This window comes from Micropterus dolomieu, linkage group LG23 (assembly GCF_021292245.1).
Source record: "Micropterus dolomieu isolate WLL.071019.BEF.003 ecotype Adirondacks linkage group LG23, ASM2129224v1, whole genome shotgun sequence".
In the NCBI taxonomy this organism is placed as follows: Eukaryota; Metazoa; Chordata; class Actinopteri; order Centrarchiformes; family Centrarchidae; genus Micropterus; species Micropterus dolomieu.
This window is the reverse complement of record NC_060172.1, coordinates 24,176,954-24,198,438: the sequence shown is the minus strand read 5'-3', so window position 1 is coordinate 24,198,438 and position 21,485 is coordinate 24,176,954. Positions and strand designations below refer to the sequence as shown.

At 42.1% G+C, this 21,485-nt stretch overlaps 1 protein-coding gene across 1 annotated transcript in view; it reads right to left on the bottom strand.

Annotated features, from left to right (window-relative positions):
- The window catches only part of LOC123963329 (pleckstrin homology-like domain family B member 1), a 29,392-nt gene extending 8,876 nt beyond the window's left edge, over nt 1-20,516 (bottom strand). The window contains exons 1-21 of the mRNA XM_046040112.1: nt 20,339-20,516; nt 18,249-18,347; nt 17,312-17,435; nt 16,405-16,575; nt 14,584-14,709; nt 12,335-13,419; nt 7,662-7,898; nt 7,409-7,540; nt 7,104-7,241; nt 6,366-6,494; nt 5,279-5,434; nt 5,052-5,162; nt 4,881-4,970; nt 4,654-4,785; nt 4,121-4,243; nt 3,755-3,913; nt 3,392-3,532; nt 2,091-2,198; nt 1,932-2,010; nt 959-1,103; nt 527-617 (exon numbers count right to left, since the gene is read on the bottom strand). Of these exons, the coding sequence (XP_045896068.1) occupies nt 527-617; nt 959-1,103; nt 1,932-2,010; nt 2,091-2,198; nt 3,392-3,532; nt 3,755-3,913; nt 4,121-4,243; nt 4,654-4,785; nt 4,881-4,970; nt 5,052-5,162; nt 5,279-5,434; nt 6,366-6,494; nt 7,104-7,241; nt 7,409-7,540; nt 7,662-7,898; nt 12,335-13,419; nt 14,584-14,709; nt 16,405-16,575; nt 17,312-17,435; nt 18,249-18,347; nt 20,339-20,341 (3,579 nt within the window). The 5' untranslated portion in view covers nt 20,342-20,516. The remainder of the gene's footprint in view (nt 1-526; nt 618-958; nt 1,104-1,931; nt 2,011-2,090; nt 2,199-3,391; nt 3,533-3,754; nt 3,914-4,120; nt 4,244-4,653; nt 4,786-4,880; nt 4,971-5,051; nt 5,163-5,278; nt 5,435-6,365; nt 6,495-7,103; nt 7,242-7,408; nt 7,541-7,661; nt 7,899-12,334; nt 13,420-14,583; nt 14,710-16,404; nt 16,576-17,311; nt 17,436-18,248; nt 18,348-20,338) is intronic.
- Between the last annotated feature and the right edge of the window lie 969 nt (nt 20,517-21,485).

Here is a 21,485-nt window from a genome sequence, read left to right as displayed (position 1 = left end):
TAATGCCAAAATTGCGGCTTTAACTTCAAGTTTACTAGTTTAAACTAGGTCTGCAACTAATGAGTACTGATCATTCTGCCAATTATTCCCTTGAATGAGCAATAAATCATTTTGTTTACAAAATGTTGCATAATAGTAAAAAATGCCTGTTATAATATCCCACAGCCCATGAAGATGTAGTCAGATTTCTTATTTTATTCGACCAACAGTCCAAAACCCAAAGATATTCAGTTTACTACCACGTGTTACACAGAAAAGCAGCAAATCTTGAGACTTGAAATTCTGCAACTATCAAATGTTTGGCATGTGCGCTTGAAAAATTACTAAAACAATGAATCGATTATCAAAACAGGTTTTAATTTCGATCAACTACTTGATTAATTGATTATTCCTGGCAGCTCAAAATGGGGTAATCCTTGCACCTTGAAATTTTAAAATATCTGGAAGGAGATGATGTTTAGCAAGTGATGAGATAATTGATGATGTCCAGTCATGTTAGGAAAAAGGCCCTGATGTTAAAACTCACTCGGTTCTCAATCAGCCTGGCTTTCTCCTGCTGCGCCTCCTTCAACATCTTCTCCATCTCATCTATCCGCTGGGCCTCTAACCCACAGGCACTACAACACACAGAGGGAAGGAGTGTCTGATGACACAGCTATGACAAGGCTTGGGATGAACAAAAATAAACAGACATGCCTGGAAACTAAACACTGGAAGCAGCAGGAGACAAAGACAAGGTTTCTTCATGCACAGCAGTAAAGTGCGTCTTTGAACTCCTAACTTCATGCACAAGCACAGACAACTTGAAGAGGCTGGCATGGCAACAGCCAGTGTGCTGGCAGTCCCAGGAGCAGACAGACATAAAACATGGGAACAAAGCACAGTGACCCCTCTCCTGGGGGACTGGGGCAGACTTGAGTGTTCCCATGGAAACAGAGCCAGTTTTCCAGTCTCTCACCTTTCTGGGGTACAGGCGGAGTTGCCGGTGGAGACGCTGGTTTCCATGCTGTCTGAGCTCTCCAGGCTCAGGGTGTCGTACGCTTGGCTGCCACTCGGTGGCGACTGATGGTGCAGGATGGAGTGATGGACTGTGGGAGACAGATCTGTGCAAGAAGAGAAGGTGCAGAGACAGCTGTCATAGACTTATAGTGCCCTCTACTGAGAGTGCCAAGGCATTGTTACCAGTTGATTATACATCAGAGTGTGGAGACTTGACACACTGGTGATATACTGTTCCAGAGGTGTAATTTACAGTGGGCGAAGCTGGGGACATGTCCCCAACACTTTTTTAAAGTATTTTCTAAAAATGTTCTGAAAAATAGCTTGCAACAAGAAATGTTAAATATAAAACCTTGAGAAAGGTGCACAATTAGAAACCATATCATACAATGTAAATATAGAAGTAACAAATTTGTGTTGTCCAAAAAAGTAACAAAAAAGTAAGTTAAGCTAAATAAAATGAACAAGCTTAGCATTACTCCATTATATTCCATTATATTTTTATAATTTGAATTGTCACTTGCCACCTGAATTTTGTGTTTCCCTTTATCTAAATAAAGTCATATCCACCATAAATTTTTGCAGAAATGTTCTCTAGAATGAAATTAAGTGTTTATTGCTCAAACTCAACAGTGTTAAAATATCTTCTCATCTTGTTCTCGTGAATCCAATATTGTGAATCGTCACGCCTCGTGAGCTAAGTGTAGTGTCACACCCCTAATCTGAGCCCTTTTGTCCCCACCACATTTCAGCACAAAGTGTACTGTTCCCACAGACTTTAAAGAGTAAGAGGCTTTAGTCTTCCTCCATGTACCTGAATAAATCTCCTGTGTAGACTTTTTTTTTATCCGTCTAAACATTATGAGTGTGCATCTCAGGTGAAACCCTTCAGTGTGTGAAACAGATAAGATGGAATTGACGGACTCAAGTACCTTTACTCTGAAGAGCCAACTGCCTCCTCGGGTCCATATCTAACGGGTTTGACATCTCTCTCAGCACTAACTGTAACCCCTAAAAAACACACAGAAGGCATCACACATTTAATTACTTGATATTTTTTTAGAATTCACATTTTAAACTGATGAGCTTACCTTAGTGGATGCATTTTTCTCATGAGCAACACCACTGGAGGGTGGCAGGGCTACAGTGCTGCATGATGCTGCCTGTGCCACCTCACCATCTGATTTGGACTTCAGTAGCTGAGAGAAGAGACAGATTACTTCATAATTTTTTTCACATTTGAGAAGGAAGTGGATATGCTTTTCCTCCCAAAACATCAGAACCTCTTAAATGTTATTTTCTTAATCTCGAATATTCTTTCAAAAGACAGAAATTGAAGTTTGGTTTTGAATTTTCTCAAATACCATTTTCTACTTCTACAACAACTAGGTACTAGCTACATTACAGATTCAGATTAATAATACCAAATGTAAGTAACAAATAAATTATTATTATTATTATTATGTATCATCATAGGATACCATATAATACATGATGTGACTTTATTGATCCCCAGGTTGGAATTCACAAAATAAAGTAGTCAAACTTAGCTCCACCTTTAGCAGCTGCAACATTAAAGTAGTGTACACATAAATCTGTTGGCTTCAATCTGTCCTTTACGTTTTCCCTTCCCCTGTCTCCCTTGTGTGTTTTGTCTGTCTGTCTGGGCATGGCAATCTCTCTCTCTCTCTCGCTCTCTCTCTCGCTCTCTCTCTCTGCTTCCCTGGATCCTGGCTTACTCCCAACGAGACATAGTCTACCTGCTTCACATCAGCTCATCAACCCAGCAGTATTTCAACCCTGGTCTTTCAACCCTTTGTTGAACTCTGTTTCTTCTGGATTTCTCTGCATTGCCCGCCCGCTCACTGCCAGCTACGCCAAGACAGCCATGCCAGCTCAGTTCATTCTCTCTGCCTGCTGAGACTACCATTACATTCCACATGTTGTTATCTGAACTAACGAACAGGATTACAGTTATAACATTTAGTTTAGGATCTTCGGTGTCATGGAAGCCTTGTATCTCAGCACTCAACTTTATATCAGTCGGCACATGTAACACTGTTAGCTTAATTTTCCAGCTCACTGTTTTCATTCATTTATGCCTGCAGGATCAAGTACCTAACTGAATTAGACTATGTCAGCGCTTCACACTTGGCAGCATCAAAAGTTCACAGGCTACCATGTCTTGTCTTGTACACTAGAGGGCCTCCTACTCATACAGATATGGATAGTTGTAGAGCTAGTGAGAAGATCCCCTAGATCCAGTGTGTGACAATATGTTGGTAATGCATCTGGCCTGCTGTCGGTGCCCTTTAGCAAAACAATGACTTTAATACACTGAATAATAATTGGAGAGCAAAAAGCAGTGAGCGAGAAAGAGTGAAGACTTTACCTGCCCTTGCCTGCGTGCAGAAAAAGACTTTGCAGGCAGCGGTGGAGGACATGACGGAGGCTCTCCAGCAGCCATGATGTCCTGGTACCAGCGCTCGAGGTTAATAGGAGGCATTGCATTCCTGCTCAGCTCAGGCTGGCTCTGAGGTGATGAAAAGCATCCAGGCAAAGGAGAGGGGAGCAGCACCAGGATCAGTGTCAGAAGCATCAAGCAGGTAGGGAATATAAACATGAAACAGTTCTTGTAGCAATATCAAGCTGGGGTGGCTGCATAAGAAATTTTTTGGTGGATGGCTGCAATGTTGCAATGGTGTTGTCAGTTAACAAAATGTGACACCACCAGTAACAAAGAAGAAGAACAAACCTGTGCAGAGAGAAAGGGGGAAGGATCACATGCAGTTGAGTGGTATGAGAAGGCGGATTCAGAGGAGGCAAGGTGGAATGATGGAATAGAGTAGGAAGAGGAGGCATCAATTCTCTGCATCCCAAAGATCTGGCTTAACTGACTGACTGTGATGTACTCCTTCACACAGACAACAAGAGACACGCACACACGCACACACACACATTTATGGTGAGAGAGAGAAGAAAAGTGGAAAAGAATGTTAAGAAGCTGCATCCTCAAGAAATGTATTTTGAAATACTGTCAATGTGCTCAGGTGGGTTTGGTATTTAGTACACTGAGAGAAACACATCAGAGAGTTTGGCAGAGAGCTGGCAAGGTGTCTACCTCACATGGCAGACCTGGAGCTACAGCGAGGGAGAGGCAGTGGAGCGCAGCAGGGGAAGAAGGGTGGGGTTGCATTGAAGCATTTCCATACATCTTATAGACATCAGAGAGCCGGAGGTACTCCTGCATCAACAGCCAAATCACAGGGATAAGAAGGCTGAACGACAGCAATAGTCATTCAAACATGCACAATGCAAACACGTGGCCATCGCAACTCATTTGGACTCTATCTTTGAAATGAATATGGATGGCAGTCACTTTACAGGTTCATCCTCCCAAGCATCATCTATCAATATATTTTTTTTGTTGCATCATCTTGTTTATGTTGTTAGTTAATGTCGTAGGAAACAATTCTCCTCAAATGCTTCAGTGATAGTAGCAGACACCTGACCAACATACACACTGCGAGCTTGCTGTTGTTTGTCAGTATTTGCTTACACACCATCATCCCTGATTTTTTATTGTAGAAACGGCAGCACAGGCATTTAGGATTTGTTAGGTTTCGTTACAAAGAGGATTCTGTTAAGATGTACCTCTTGGAGCCTAACAGGATAGAGTTCAGGGGAGGGGAGGTGAGCGGAGGAGAAGGAGGCAGAGGAGGGACAAGGACTATGAGCAGGGCCGTCCATATGAACAAGATCAGGTTCGCTGATGTGAAGAAAGTCCTGTTTAAAAAGTTCATCTAAGTTATAAAAATAAAACAGTACTTCTCCTCCAGCTCAGACGGTTGTGATCTCATGTCTCACATGTTCCTGCTCACCTCTTTCATGCTGCTGTTGGACTTTGGGAAGTTTCTCCCTCCTGTCAACGCGTGGTACTTCTTCTCCAGGACACACAGCCTGTCTTGCTCCTAAAAGGCAGACATGCTTGTCATAGCTACCGGCATGCATCACTGTACAGGTAGTTAAGGTTAGGTTTATAAAAGGCTAACCTTGTGTAACAGCTGCAGAGTCACTGCCCTGCCTTTAGCCATCCTCTCGCATTCTTGAGCTGCCTGTAACCCCAGCTGCTTCACCTGAGCTTCCAGAGCGCCCATTTTCTCCTGCAAATCAACAAGTCCAGTTTCTCAATGTCACGCGGGCATATAATCTCATGTTGGTAATCATGTGTTACACACATAGGCCTGAATGTGTTTTTTCGCTATACATGTATCCCCACCTTCCTCTTGGCCACGCTGCAGTGATACTCGGCTCGCTCTTGGAGAAGCTGGGAGCTCTGAGTCTCCTTCTTCTCCTCCAGACTGCTCTCCTCCTCTAGCTGGCAGAACTCCAGCTCCTCAAACCGCTTGGTCCCAGACTCCAGAGCTTCAGCTTTCTGTCCAGATATAGATATACATGCAGTAAATTCACACTGATTGAAATCAGTCAAATAGAGGTATCAAAGGATAAGGCAGGCAATTTTCTATATATTTTTTATTGTTAACAAAATTCCATGAAAAGGGTAAAACCAACAATTGTCTGTGTATCCAGAGTTTGATATGTTTCCATCCCACCCCCACTGTTCTGCTGCTGTAAATGCTCACTATTACGTATTAATCTGTTGTTGAAAATAGTCCCCAAGAAATGCACTCTTTACTTCTGTTTGAGTAATGTTGCTAAAAACTACAGTTATCAGTTGTTTTAGAAAATCCCATAGCCTTTAAAAAAATTAACACGTACATTTGTGACCTGCTTTTGAAGATTTACTTCTTCAGCAGCAACTGATGATTCCTACTGAGAGCCACAAACAGGATGGAGAGGTTGGAAGTATTGAGATGTGGACCAACACATTGTTGGTTTTGGTGTTTTCATGGGATTTGTTCACAATAAGAAAAGTAGACAAAAACACCTACAAATATCATACCATCTAATCTGACAATACTCTGTTTAGTAAGCATGCAAACTTTTAGAGCAAAGCTGTTAATCAGATTAATTATTACTAATAATGCATTTGACATTTCATCCAGAATGAGGGAACAGCAGAGATTAAGCAGCAGTCTAAAATTGCTGCTGGCGTAGCAGGAGCATTGCTATACAGTCACACTTACAAAGGGCACTGACATAATAAACCTAATGTTGAGATAATGAAGGGCAACAGCAGACAGAGAGGAAATGCACAGTCTGCAGATTTATGAGTAGCTCTGAGTGCTTCAAAACAGAGTCAGTGTTACGTCTGCAGCCGTTTCTGTACAGATCATACAGTACTGTGGTATTTGGTATATTATAACTCACTGTTGCCAGCCAGTGGGCTGCGTGAGAACACTGACCCTGCTGAGCTGCTCCTGTAACTGTTCCCTTAGAGACAAGGGGCACTTATCAAACTGCCTCTTCAGCTCATTGTACTCATTCCTCTGCTTTTCCAGGACCTTCCGCTCAGCCGACACATTAGCCCTCCCCTAAAAACACATGGAAACACACACACATATGCACAAATGGGTACACATTCACACACACACACACACACACACACACACACACCAACCCAGGGAGAAAAAAAATCACAGACAGCTCAAATCCATGCAGCCAAGCTTTAAAGCTAACAGGCCAAAGCAGTTATTAAGTTTTAGAGGATTGAAGCAGAGGTTAAGTTGGCAGGAGTGTTATGACTTGCAATGCTTCACACACTTGGTAATGTTAAAATGGGAGAAAAATAAAAAGTTATATGCATATCTGAATCCACATTTTAGTGCTGGTCACATCCAGCTAAAAGCCTACGTAAGGAAGATGTTTTTTGTTTCTTGAAACACATGAACTGTTCAGAGAGAAAACAATTTGTGCTTTGTGTTTTAGAACAGACAGCTAATAAATTAGCAGTGCTTATTCAGCTGAGATCTGAGAAAAGGCTTTATAGATCCTGTATTTCTAGACGGACGGTTTGCACATTCAGGAAGGAGTGAGTTTTTATGTAATCAAACACAGAGGAACAGGTCCAACATTCACGTGCAGTGGCTTTGGGCAAACTGGCAGCATTCACTGTGTCACATTGCTTTGTCCTGGGTGCCTACCTTGTCTTTCTCTTTCTGGGTGGCCTTGTCCAGCTGGCTGAGTTTGAGCTGCAGCTGAGAGATGATTTCATTTTCAGCCTCCACCTGCTCCTGCTCAGCCCGCCTCTCTGCCTGCAGCAGGGCTTGCTCCATCTCCACCTAGAGACAAATGTGGAGTCAGAGTCTGCAAACCACCAAGTACTGTCAAGCTAAATAAACAGATAGAGGCGAAACAGATTCCTTGATCTTAGGGCCTACACTCTAAAATGCCATATTTCATCAGCAGTCTGTTGTGCGTGTGTGTGTGTGTGTGTGTGTGTGTTGACCTCCTGTTTGGTCTCTTGTAACTGCTGCTCCAGTTCACTGACTCTGTGCTTCAAGTCATCCACCCTGGCCAAGATCCTGTTCCTCTCCTCCTCCAGGTAGACCTGCTCCTGACCAGCTAACAGCTCTTCACACTAAGGGCAGATTTATATATATATTTATATTTCTTAAAACGCTTTAATAAGATTCCTACTTAAAGGAACACATAAATAATGTAATCTATCACTTGCATGCCTGCATGAATGTGTTTATTACCTCTTGATGTGTGCTCTCTGTGCTGCTAGACTCCTCTCTCTGGGTTTCCTCATCGTTCTCTCTCACCCTCTGGGGCCTGTCTACTCCCTGGAGGGACATCCCCCCTCCGATGTCCAAGCAGGTTCCTCTAGCGCCCCCCAGCAGCCCACTCCTCACCACCTCAGCCAGCTCCACAGCACTGTCCTCATGATTATACTCTGCACACAGACTGAGAATGGTCTCCAGCCTCTGTCGCTCCTACAGAAGAGATGTGAGACGTTAGCATGCCGTCCTACATTATATGTCATATTGCAGATTAGCTTCAAGTGTCCTTGTGTGACATTGTCCCATGTAGGCAGCTGCCCCTCAGCCACTGGCACGGGACAACTGTAACCTGATAGCAGGAGGGCCGAAGCTGATGTGGTTTGTCTCTCAGGAGGGGGTTCATAGTAAAACCTGTCAGAGCCGTAGTTTATTAATCCGACAGTCTGTGATAACTGTAAGATAAATAAACGTGGAGAGTTTAGCTGCTGACTGAGACTATCTGAGATTAAACTGCCCCAGATGTCATTTGGTTTGTACTATACTTATGTTGCTCTTTTTGTTTAGATTTTGACATTGTGTTATGTATTTGTGCCACATGGTTCAAGGTTGTGGCCAGTCTGATGTCTATCATCACTCCAAACAATGGGATGCTTGCTTTAATCTACCAAAATAATAGCGCGGAATGTGTAACAATAATTAGGAATCTGGCATGACTAGGAACAATAGTGCCTAATGTGCTTCTTCTTGTTGTTCCCACAACCACCAGCCCACTTTTGTCTGGTATTTAAATTATTCAGGCTATTACAATAATTACACTGTCATGAGCATTAACTTTAACTACAAGATTTACACCTTGGACAGTTGTTTATGCTGTTGGCCTGTTTACTCCTTGATAAAATCCAGCAATATCATTAAAAGTGAAACCATATTTCACTGAACTTCAGAGTTAGTCAAGTGTAAAATGGACATAACAATAGAAATATAAAGCTATAACTAGATAGTTTGATCTAATATTGTAAAAGTAAAGGTTCAACATTTTGGGAAATGAGCTTACATTCACAATAACAATACATACGTTATGCTTATATTAGCTTTTTTTGGCTCTGTCTGATGGTGCCTGTCTATCAACACTTCGAAACTTCATTGAATAACATGTTATATTGTGTGATGGTATGTTGATCAGGAAGATTTTATAACAGATATGGGTGTGGTATCAACCTTTGCATCTAACTTCCTGTAAGAAAGTCAATAAACATATTTTCTCAAATGTTGAACTTTTGCTTTATCTTGAAATGCAGACCATCCAGAGGAGCAAACTATTGTAACAATGAAATTAACCCATTCACCTTATTATTACTGAAATGTTGTAGTTTATTGCAATTACACTACTTTTGCTTTGTGTATCATCATAGAAATCATCTCAGTTAATCAGAAGCCCTTCAAAAATAGAAATAGTTTTGCCTCTTCCCAGTGGAATTGATTATATTTCTTCCTCTCAAGCCATGCCCTTTACTTTTGCTGGGAGATAAAGGGCAGCATGTGATTTTAAAGTGCAGCAATATCCATTCATGTATATAGGTTGGGTTCAATAAAGTGAGAAATAATCCTGCATAACTGTGCCAACTGTGCCAAGAGAGCAGCGTGCCAAGTGTTGGGCATTCATTCAAATCCTCTCTTTGTCCTTCTCTCTCTCTCTCTCTCTCTCTCTCTCTCTCTCTCTCTCTCTCTCTCTCTCTCTCTCTCTCTCTCTCTCTCTCTCTCTCTCTCTCTCTCTCTCACTTTCAAGGCTGCAATACCAGCAAATCAAGAACCTGATCCAGTACCCCAAACATAGTTCACCGCATGCTGACTGGTTTGTCATTAAATGTATATTGTGTGGGAATATTCACCGTTTACACACAACTGCAACAGAAATAACAGGAAGCTTAGAGGTGCTCTGACATGGAGCGTCAAGATTTATAATGCAGGGACCCTCTTAAAAGAATAGGTTATTTTGGGAAATACAGTTGACTGATACCATATGTATGTCTGTGCGCTAAATATGAAGCTTACCGCAGGAGACATTAGAATAGCTAAGCTTAGACTGGAAACTGGGAGAAACAGCTAGCACCTCTAAAGCTCATGAATTAACAGATTGCATCTCATTTGTTTAATCCATAGTTCAAGGTTAACACTTCATTGTTTATTTGTTTTTGTCCAGTCTTTCTGCTGAACTAAACTAATTGTCTCCCGGGTCTAGCTTCCTAGTAAAATCAAATTTTTACACTTTGGTTTTCTAGCTTCACACGTATTAGACAGAGTGGTATCATTCTTTATCATATAATTCTCATCAAGAAAGTGAAGAAGTGTATTCTCCAAAATATCTAGGCGATTTATTCATTTAACAAGGGCCCTGCATGATTATCTAGTCTTGAAGCTTCATCCACCTCTACATGATTTGTCCCCAGAGATGTTAATGTGGTCACTTATTCTTCATTTATCAAGTACCAACAACATAGCAAGACAGAAATCACTGAAAACATTGGAAATCTCAGCCAGCACTGAACAAATCTCAAATTGGCCGCTTACAGCTACATAATTGTATGTTCATTAGGGCCAAGAAATATCTGTCTTTATCTGTTTATGTGTTTGCAGAGGTAACGGCTTACATTGTCTACTGGATGACTCACCACAAGGGTAGAGTAGCTTCGACACAAACATGCACACGCTGGATCCATTGCAGTAAAACCCCTATTGGTCCAACTTAGACACATGTTGTGAGTAACTCTCATATTTGTTACCAGAAACCTTTTGGTTCCTGAAATAGTCTGTGGACAGGGAGGAATTACCCTACTCCCTCCCCCTTGGTCCCTTCAGCTGTCAGAGGCAGGCTGCGGTGGGGGCTGAAGAATGGTGGGGTGGGGGAGCTGGTGGGTGCGGAGTGAGGATGGATAACAAGTATGCAGTCAATGATCTTGTGTGGGTACGAATATGAATACGAATACGAGTGGCTTTAACTTTCAAAGCTGGAGGCAGCTTTGAAAAAAGCCACTCGTCCTTTTGATAAATATAGTGCTGAGTAATAACCAGCCATGCCCTCCTGTCTGAAGACTTGTGGAAGAATGTTCACCCCGTGTTACTCAGCCCACATGGGCTGACGATGCCAGTAATACTCTGGGGAGATGAGCTAGTGGCTGTATGCCAGGAGATTTAGACAAGCGATCTGAATGCAGACATGGTGTCTGCTATGCAAGCACTCTCAGCGCCTTCTGCGTTTAACTGTATTTATGTTCTTTAAAATCATGGTGTTTATTGACCTTATAGTGTTTGTCCTCATCAGTTGTCCTGTGTTGTTGTCTGTGTGGTGAAGGCAAATACACTTCTTTACACTGTGGACAACACAGTTGCTGACTCACCAACTAGCTAACTACATGTATGTAAATGGCTCAAATGTGAAACACTTAAATGTGCAGTCAATATTTTTTTATATTAGTGGGATAATTTGATATTGTAGGAAATACCTTTACTATTGTTTGCAGAGAGTTTGATACCATTCTCATGTCTGTCTGTTAAATATCAAGCTACAGCCAGGAGCTGGTTAGCTTAGCTTAGCATAGTGACTAAAGCAGGGGAAACAGTTAGCCTGGTTCTGTCAAAAGGTAAATCTGCCTACTAGCACCGCTACAGCTGTCTAATTAATACATTGTTTCTTGTTTGTTTAATCTGTACAAAAACCGAAGAGTAAAAAATTTACACTTAAATATGAAGCTAGCCTATAGAGCCAGGAGATAGCTTAGCTTAGCACAAATTGTGAGAAATACATTATAAGTTGCTGATTTTTTAGGATTTCACTGTAATTAACTTGTGAGAAATTAGCATTGGTCACAGGGTTTTTATTCCTAAACAAAGGGTTGTCTGATTTACAATAAACGTCTGCTGGCATGTAGGTGAGAGTTTTAACATAGACCAATCAAGAGACAGAGAAATATCTGAATTTCCTTTCTTAACTCAGGAAGAGTGTATGCTAATACTCTGCCATTTGTTGGCTGTTGTTTGCTTTGTACTTGTTCTGTACATAAGGAGAGGAAATGCTGAGTTCGGGAGAGTAACCGTGTGTTCTCTCCGTGGCCACGTTACATAAAGAAATGATTCAGTACATCTATTTGACTATGTATTCTTTGGGAAGGAATTATTTTCCCTGACAAAATACTGGGGAAAAAAGGCAACAAAACTGTCAACATGTCATTTAAACACTTTTTTATGGATTAAACATAGATACATGTTAATTAGTGAGCTTTAGAGGTTTTTACCTTCGGACAAAGCCAGGATAGCTGTTTGCCTTGTGCTTTCCAATGACTGGTGAACATTTCGTGCATCTAGCAGGTTAAATTCTAACTAACACAGCTAAAATGAGAGTGAACATTGGACTTAGATCTGTCAGGTCACCAGAAACACAACTCCAAATGAATGCTAATGTTGCTCTGTGTCAATTGAATATTTTACTAACAATTTACATTACAGATACAGCTGTGGCACTGCACCTGCCAGCTTGTTTTGATGTGTTTCTCCTGATACAACGTCGTAAAGGACAAAGCAGAGCAGTAAATGTTTTCTTTATGATTTCTACTCTTATATCTACTGTAAACTTATATTTAGATCTGATCACTTACCATTTTCTCCATTTCCTGCTCACGCAGCCTCTCCTCTCTCTGCCAGCGGTGGTATTCCAGCAACTCGTCCTCATTGTCACTGATCTCAGAGATGCTGTTCTTGCGTTCTCGGGTATATGGTTTTGTAAGACTCTGTTCCTTGCTGGAAGAGCCTGCTATGGTCATGCAGGTGGTCTTTCTTTGGTTGTGGGGGCTAGCAAGAGGAGATGAACCAGATAGAGATCCCAGGCCTGACACGATGGCATTTCCCGGGGCAGGCCTTAACTGTCTGCCTCCAGGCTTCTTCTCCATCCCACAGAGTGATGATGGATTCTGGGTATAAAGTGCCCTCATGGCTTCTGCTTTAGAAGGAGGTATGAGTTTCGGAGGGCCCTGGGGGCTCTCGGGGACGGGTTTAGCAGTGAAGCCCTGCGAGGATCCTGGAGTCCCTCTGCGGGACATGCAAGGGCTGGGGGGCGGAAGTTCTCTCAGGCTGGTGGACCCCGTCGGCTCTGGAGTCTTGAGCCTTTGAGGGACATCTACATGAGAGAGGTGCTGATCTCGCATAGGACTGGGGGATCTCTTCTGTAGGGAAGAACCTCTTACTTGAGGGCTGGATGGTGCTGTTGGGGAAAATTTGCACAGGGCGGGTTTATGACTTAAGCTAAAGTTTTCTGTGCCCTGTCCTGACTCCTTGCGAGGTGGTGTGGGGCTTGATGAAGCTTCTGCTCTTATGTTCTGAAGAAGCTTTGGGCTCTCCTGGGCCCTCTGACCACTAGTAGTACAGCTTGAGGCCACAGAGAGTGATGTCCGTGGATGGGGGACAGGAGTAGTGGACCGTGCAAGTACTGGAGGAGTTTTGTTGCTGAGGTTCGAGCCCAGAAAGCTGCTGCTGTTTTCATAAATTGAGTCCTCAGTCATGGAGTCGTTTCTCCCATTTAGCATGTTTGGAGGAGAGGGCTGATGAATAGGTTGTTTACCAGATCCTGATGACGATGAGGCCTTCAGCATCAAGGAGTCCTGGAGGTTCTTTGATATGTTGTTGATTTTGGAGTCGCCGTTGCTCGAAAAAGACTGATGGTTTCCATTTAGGACACTGTGGGAGTCTGCGAAAGGGAGACAGAAACACCTGTGCATGAGCATTCCTGTTAAATAAAGGACGAGGACACTTGAATAGACAGTTGCAAAAACATACATAAACAAACACAGTGGTAGGGATCTGGTTTGTGTCACTGACATTCACTGCACGTGAGGTCAGTGCTGGTAGCCCAAATAAGGAAATATACAGTGAACATGTTGTTACACACACATATTCATACACAATGTCTCGGTGGCCCGCTTTAAATAGTGATAAATGTCTTGTTCTCCTGCATGAACCACGCGCAGCGAGTCGGGATGTTGTACTGCTCAGTTGTCTTGTAATACGACAGAGATCTGGAGCTGCTAAATATAAAAGCTGCAGCGGTGTACCTCATTCAGAGCTGATGAAATCAGGGCCTGGACAGGAAAGAGTGGGCCATACACACTGGGCAGGGTGTGGTGGCTCTTACTGTACTGTTCAGGCACTGGCAGCCAAACCAATAAGGTCAGCGGAGAATGGATTCTAAATATCATTGACAGCACAAGGGAACAGTCGCAGCAAGCAACGGGCCAGTATAATATAACATCAACTGAATGTAACTGTAAAAAGATTACAACAAACCCGTGTCACAATGAGGTCACACCTTGAGTGAAACCCACAGATAAAAATGAACTAGATCACAATGTAGGCCATAGATAATTAGTCCTGAACAAGCTATTTCTAGTCAAGGATAATGACCAATATTTCAGTCGAATTGTGCTGGAGATATGAAAATCAAGAGCTGGTAAACTTGGTGTTAAATTTGAACAAAACAAATAAGTTATTTTTTTACTTATAATGTGGAAATCAGTTTAATGTCAGAGGTTACACTTCAAAATGTCTAACGAATCAAGTGCTGAAAGTTATCTTTTTTCATGTTTACTTCATGTCATCTCAGTAACCATTTGGTAATTATGTAAGCCCTAAAAAGCCGTGGACAGTCAACTAATTATGTACAGTGTCTCATGCTAACTAGAGGCCTCATAATTCTCTGCAACATATTTGACTACATATCTATAAATAAAAGATAAAGCATTTGTTCTGCTCAGAATAGCTACTGAGCAACCTTGTCACTGACCATCCTATTTCTGTATCCCTGAAAAATTATCATAATGAGTATCAAATAATAATATCAAAGCCGGGTCTTAACCAGTAGGGTGAGTTCTTGTGGTGCTCAGTCCTTGGCCACCGCCAGGCAGCATGCTCTTCATTCTCAGGGCCTCCTCTGGATGGTTGAAGCGGAAAAAGGCAGACTGACCAAAACACAGCATGCACCCTGCCAGGAGAGAAGACCATGATGTGTTAGGTAACGCCTTCAGAGAGGCAAAGTATTAACACCACCATAAATGACAGGTTGATGCCAAATATAACTTATTGCCTATTGCTTTTTTTATTCATTTTTAAGCATTACTACTATCAGTAACTTCAACCATTCAACTGATTCTGGTTAAAATGTGATATAAAATCAGCCTTTCAATGGTTTAACTAATTCAATTAGTCTAAAATAGCTGCAGTGACGGAATAGCTTTTACAGGCCACAGTACATGTGATGTGTATGCATACAATGAAGTTGTCCTGCTTAAATAATCAATAGGTGTGAGTGTATATAATTGTTCTTATTTGTGAGATTTATTTTAAGGTGCCATGAATGTAAACCACATTTCAGCTTGATGTGTGGTAACATAAGGAAATAAGGAGAGTGAAGGCAAGTGGGGGTCCAGCATGAGAGAAGAAACGGGAATTCTAAGGTGTGACACAGATGGCAAAGAGGTCAACATATCTGCTATTGTTGTTTTTTTGTCCTGTAGTCAATTTGAGATCTTGGTCATTTATTGACTGTTTAACTGCCATAAATAAACAAAATTAGTTTAACTCACGTGTAGTTAACCGGTAAATGAAATCAACTCCTTCTCCTTTTCCTGCATTTCCGCTGGCTTTCAAGAATGCCTGACAATTCGAGTCACACGCTGAAGTTTTCAGTTTCCAGTTATGGATATTCCACAGGGAGTTTAATGTTTATTTCATCATTCAAAGGTCCACGTGACTGCAGCATTGTTCCTTATGATATAAATAAAGTAATTTCCTCCATTGCAGAGTTAATTTAGCATTTCATGACAGTCCTTTGAATGAAGCAAAGTATTCTGAAGTATTCTTGTTTAGCAGCTGCTGTCTCCACACACGCCAGCTGATCACCCGGCTTGAAATGACATTCTGGTGTAGCTGCTGGCTTGGATCCCAAGGAGAGAGGACTGAGGGGGGCGGGACTGTTTTTATGTCATGTATGCATGTTACTGGAAGGTCATGGGACTGTTTTGTTTTTGTGAAACTAGACTGTGTCATTGTACACTTTGCTTCCAATGTATTTAATACACAGCTGAGCATATGTAATACTGCAATGCATTTCCATTTTTAATAAGTCACCTGACTGTACATAAAATGGATTTCACCGGTAAGGGAGAGTTAAACAGGAATAAGAGTCTTTCGCCATGCTCACGGCTCATCAGTATGATCAGTACACATCAGAGCTGAATATGTCAGCATGCTAGCATGTTCATAATGACAATGTTTACATGCTGATGCCAAGCAGGTGTAATGTTTAGCATGTTAACCATCTAAGCGTAGCGTGTTAGCATGCAAACATTTGCTCATTAGCATTAAACACAAAGTACAGCGGAATATCGATAGTTCGGCACAAACCAAAGTAGTGGACAAATTAAAAATTGACCTGATAATTACTGAAGTTATTACTGTAGCAAATTTATTGGGATCCATCCAATAGTTCTTGAGACATTTTAACCATTAGACCATAGATGTCTGTACCAAATTTTGTACACATCTTTAAACTCAATATGCACTAAAGTCCTTCTTAATCCCTAGTAATCATTAGTTTTGGTTACATTTTTGTTTCTATGCCATGCATTGTATAAGTTAATTGATATAAAATGCAAGAATAAACAGCTTTAAGTGCCACCTTGTGTCAGGCGATAAGGTTTGGTGATGGGAAGGCCATCTACGGAGCACTGGTTTCCACATGGGTACAAGGTGATGCTGCCAGCTTGGTTTTCAATGTAGCAGTGCTGAGCTGCGATACCGTGGCCCTGCAGTGGGATATCTGTCCCCTCGCTGCCCAGTGTGGTCCTCCCTGCAACAATAGAAAACATTTTCTCAGCATCAGTTACAGGAGATCCACGTGGACCTGGGAATACTTGTTTGAAGTATTCTTAGTTTGCGGTTCGAAGCCAGAGTTGACATGACAGAGGTCAAGGTCGCGTGACCAGTGTCACAAATGGAGTCCACACGTGACTGAATGATGAACAACAGGTGTTAGTCTCAAAAGATGTGCTTAGCCTGGTAGATAAAAGGCATCTTGTCAGAGGGAAGTATTATAACCATCTTCTATTTACTGTCTTGTAATTATGATTATTAGTTATTATTAATATTGCTGTCTGAAAACATACACACACTATTTATTCTTATGTGATAGTACAGATGAGATAGCGCACCAAGAAAATCTCAGAGGGCTTTTCTCTGGGGCGGTACACACCCTCTCCTCCCGCTTCCTCTGTGGTGTCAATGCTCAGCGCAAGACAATGGTGCAAGAAAATCACAGACAAGGGTGTTATTGAAACTGTGGCGCAGCATGAGTAACAACAAGATGGTTAAAAGGTACTGTTTCATCAGTTTTTTTTAATTCATCATTCATGACAAGTTGTGCTGCTCACTATTTTAAATAATGTGATCATGGAAGTGTCTCTTTGTCCTAACAGGAACATAGATTACAGATCCTACAGTCAGTACAGATATGTCTGTACTGCCCCCCCTCCACACACACACACACACACACACACACACACACACACACACACACAGGTCTTCACCTTCCAGCAGTGGAAGCAGGGTGATGGCTGTGCTCAAGCGTCCACTTCCCAAACTAACCAGGTGGGGGCGTTCTGCCTGGACTTTCAGGGACTTGCCTGTCTCAATCAGGTCTAAAGGAGTGCTCTGTCAAAACAAAATCAATTGGCAAACATCATTACATGATCCTGAAACGATTAGCTCACTAAACTATTAAGTTACAAAGGTGGAAGTCTTAACACTCGGTGAAGTGGACATCAGTTTTTTGCTGAATCTTAAAACTGAATGTTGCATGTGTTAAAATTACATGTATGAACAGCAAAGCATAAATATTAAAATGCTCAAATAAGAGGTCCAATATATGCACTTGATTCAAACTACACTACAGGTGCTATCCTGAAATCTGTCTCTTTTTTATTATTGAATAATATAAACAAATTAGGGAAAATGTGACATATAAATGTGACGATACAAGAATCTCATGGTACAACACTGACATTCTGAAAATATAAAAGACTACAACTAAGACTAATAATAGTCTACAACAGCAGTTTATGAGGTGCTACGTTATCAAACCCGCACCACTAAATACAGTAGTTGTCACAAGCTTGCAAAGCGGCCCTGAAAACAGCCTCACCTACACCCGAGGTGTGTGTCTACGGCTGGAAAACTGAACACGGTATGCTTTTAATTAAATTAAAGATTGTTTTATTCAATGTCAATATACTGTAAATATGTATGTAAAAAAGGTTGATATGCCCATTTTTACCGCTAACAAGGATTGGCAGATTAATTTGTTATTTGATCTGAAACTGATTTATTGCTAAAATCTCACAATCTGAAATTATACAAAAATCACTGACTTCTCAGTTAGGTTGAGAAACAAGCTTACTCACAGTAGGTGATAATAAGGAGGTTTTATAAGCTGTAAGTTGTCACTGGATCTAAGAAATGACTCACCTGTAAGACCTGGTGCATCTGTCGCCCATGTTGGACTTTATTCCTGCTCATGCGCTCCATGTCGGCTGGACTGTCAGAGTTATCTGACACATGAAGATCCTGAGGCAAACACACACATACAGAGAGAGAGAGAGAGAGAGAGAGAGCAGGGGATGAATGGGAGCACTGGGAATACTGCTACTACAGTTGTACTGCAATGAGAACAGTGCTTTCCTTAGAAACCTTCTGCCCCACTTTTTAAGCCCATGTGACCAAACCATTATACTGGGTAATTGTTTCTACTAGCTGGACAAAACGATCCATCAAGAAAGCAGGCATTGATTTATGCCTCAATGCAAGAAAGATGACTGATTTTACACATTCACAAATCTACTTTTAAGACATAGCAGAAAGGTGTGACTGAGCCCTGCAGGTATCTAGCACATCAGATATCAGATCACTGCTTCCTCAGACCATGATGAGCCACTGTGAGTGTGACTCACATGCAGATCTTACAAACACAAACCATCCATGTTTGCAGACAGATGCTGCAGATTAGGTCCAGCTGTCTGCTGATCGCACTCACATCAGATGAGGGGGAAACAACGACCTACTGGGGTCAGACAGACCTTAGACAATCACACACAGACACATAAGCAGCCCAGATGACTCACCATATTTTTCTGCTAAAAGCTAGTATCCACGTATAACACTGTCCCACACACAACAATTTAGTATCAGCTCAGCATTCCAAGCAAAACTGAAATAGACACAACTACTTATTATCTAGTGTCTGTTTTGTCTACCATGGACCAAACCTAAATGACTGTATGTCCTGTTTGGCTGTTGACATGTATGCGTGTTTCAAAGGAGATCGCTTTACCTTAGTGATCTGGCAATCTCCAGATATGTTAAACAAATGGATGACTTATTAAGGAAATGACATAAAATGCTCTGTAAGGCATTGGGCTACCTCCACAACAGCTTCAGTGGTTTTTGACATAGAGTCTCCATCTTTCCAAAAGATATTTCCTCATTTGGTGTTTCGATGGTGGTGGTGGAGGATAGTGCTGTCTATTTGTCATTCCAATATCTCCCATAGCTGTTCAACTGGGTTGAGACATTGTGACTTTGAAGGCAACATGGTATGATTCACATTATTGTCATACTCTTTAAACCATTCAGTAACACCTCTTCACCTGTTTTTCTCATTTTTTCTGGGTTTTCCTTAAATTTCCCCCAGGTCTCTGTGTCAGGAAATGACCACAGCAGCCCATTCACGCACCGACACATGTTGCATCAAAAAGAAATGCTTGAGCTCTTTGTCGCTCCATGCTGACATAACTAATCATTTCAAAGTCTTGGGGGAAAAAATCACCAAAAACCGTCCACAGCTGCTGTGCTCAAAGTTTAGCCCAGGCGGAGACAACGGGGCGTTCAATCCGCGTCTGATGTCACTCCAGACAAAGTCACCGGGTGAAACCACACGTATCTGACAATCATGTCCAGTGTGTGAGTCTCTGAGGACCCAGTGACATGGAGAACAGACCGTCCCCTCTGTTCAGCACTGACACTGGACCCCTCACGCCTCTGCTGTCAGCCCACTGGCTGTCAACACTGGCCCTCTTTGAGCCACGCACTCAGACACAGGGACAGGAGAGTGGGCAGGGTAATGTGTCTCTGACTGTCTGACTCACACACATTTGCACACATATGCTCCTGCTCCCACAAGCCTCGGTTATTTAATGTACACACCCAGGCCGGAGAATAGTTTAAAAGCTTGCAAATGCGGAGCCTTCCACTGTAACCTGTGATTATGGGGTCAGTTATGCCCTTCAGAGTTGCCATGAGCTTCTGAAAATAGACACCCCCAGCCACACAGTCTGGGCTGTGACTTTTAAAGAGAAATGATTTCTGCTGAGAGTGAATGCTAACAAAACAGAGGAAGAGCAGAAAATGTTACACTTAAAATGATGACCGAAATAAAGTGAAATATAGCGTTATTTTTTAAAGGATGTCATAGAAATCGACAGAAAATTGTTTACAAACACACCAGTGCTGGAAAACAGTCAACATTTTACTTAGTTCACTGACAGACATGCAGCTCTTACCATTTCTCTACTCCAGCTGAGTCCAGACAGCCAGATCCATGGGTTTGTCTGAAGTGTATTAATCCGTAGAGCAGTGTCCACATTATTGTTTATGTCTTGCGCCTATCTTTTTTCATTCACTCACAGGGCTCCTCTGCTATTTCCCTCCTCCCAACCCCTTCTCCTCCCCATCCAGAGTGCAGAGTTACATCCACGACACGCAGTAGAGGGGGACCAGGCATCGGCACTGCCCTCCGAATGTGTCCGGACTTCTGACTAAAAGACTTTTTTATTGACTTTCTTTCTCTTTTTGGCATATAAGCCCTGTAAAGTAAAGTAAAGAACTTCAGATCCAATTTCAAAATTCTCCTTATTAAGAGAGGCGCTTGGTCAAAGTTCAGATGCTCCTCAGAGAGTCCCTGAGATGTATTCACTCCTATTGGATTTCCATTGATTGAAAGATCAGATGGGCCACACCAGATGATCAGAGGAGGCTGGAAACCAAACCCTGCAGTGCTGACGAGACCCACAGCATTGCCTATTGGTAAAGCAGGTGTTAGCAGTCTGATCCTGGGAGGATAGAAAATGTGGTGTAGGAGTAGGAGATGGAAAAGACCTTGTGTCCTCTGACTTCCTGCTCCGAGCTCTGTGCCACTGATGTAACAGTGGGTATTTCCAGTCTGAAAAACTGTTGAATAGCAATTTATGATAATATCACAAGGCACGGTGGATTATAATGCATTCACTGTGCTCACTACATCAATGATGATGGGATAGAGAAATACTATGGTCCACAGGAAGTGAGTGAACACATGTTAGCCATCTTTGCAGACGTCCCACAGGAACGATTTGGCCTAGAGACAGAGAGTGGGAGAAAAACACCACTATTGATCTCACAAGGCTTTTCCCATGGTCGGAGGCCAGAGAGGAGATGGAGGAAATGAAGCAGATGATGAGTCACTGAGGAAAATAAAAACAAACAAACAGAGGCAGCTAAGTAACCAGATGGAGCAAAGTCTGCAGAGAGGGTTGATGTTCTGAGTGAGTTCCCTCAGTGATGATGTGGAGGTTACAACTGAGGGGATGAAAAGTTGCTGAACTTCCTTTAAATAGTGATAGATTAGTCACTGTTGCTACAGCAAATAAGGTAAGATGGCAGAGGAAACCA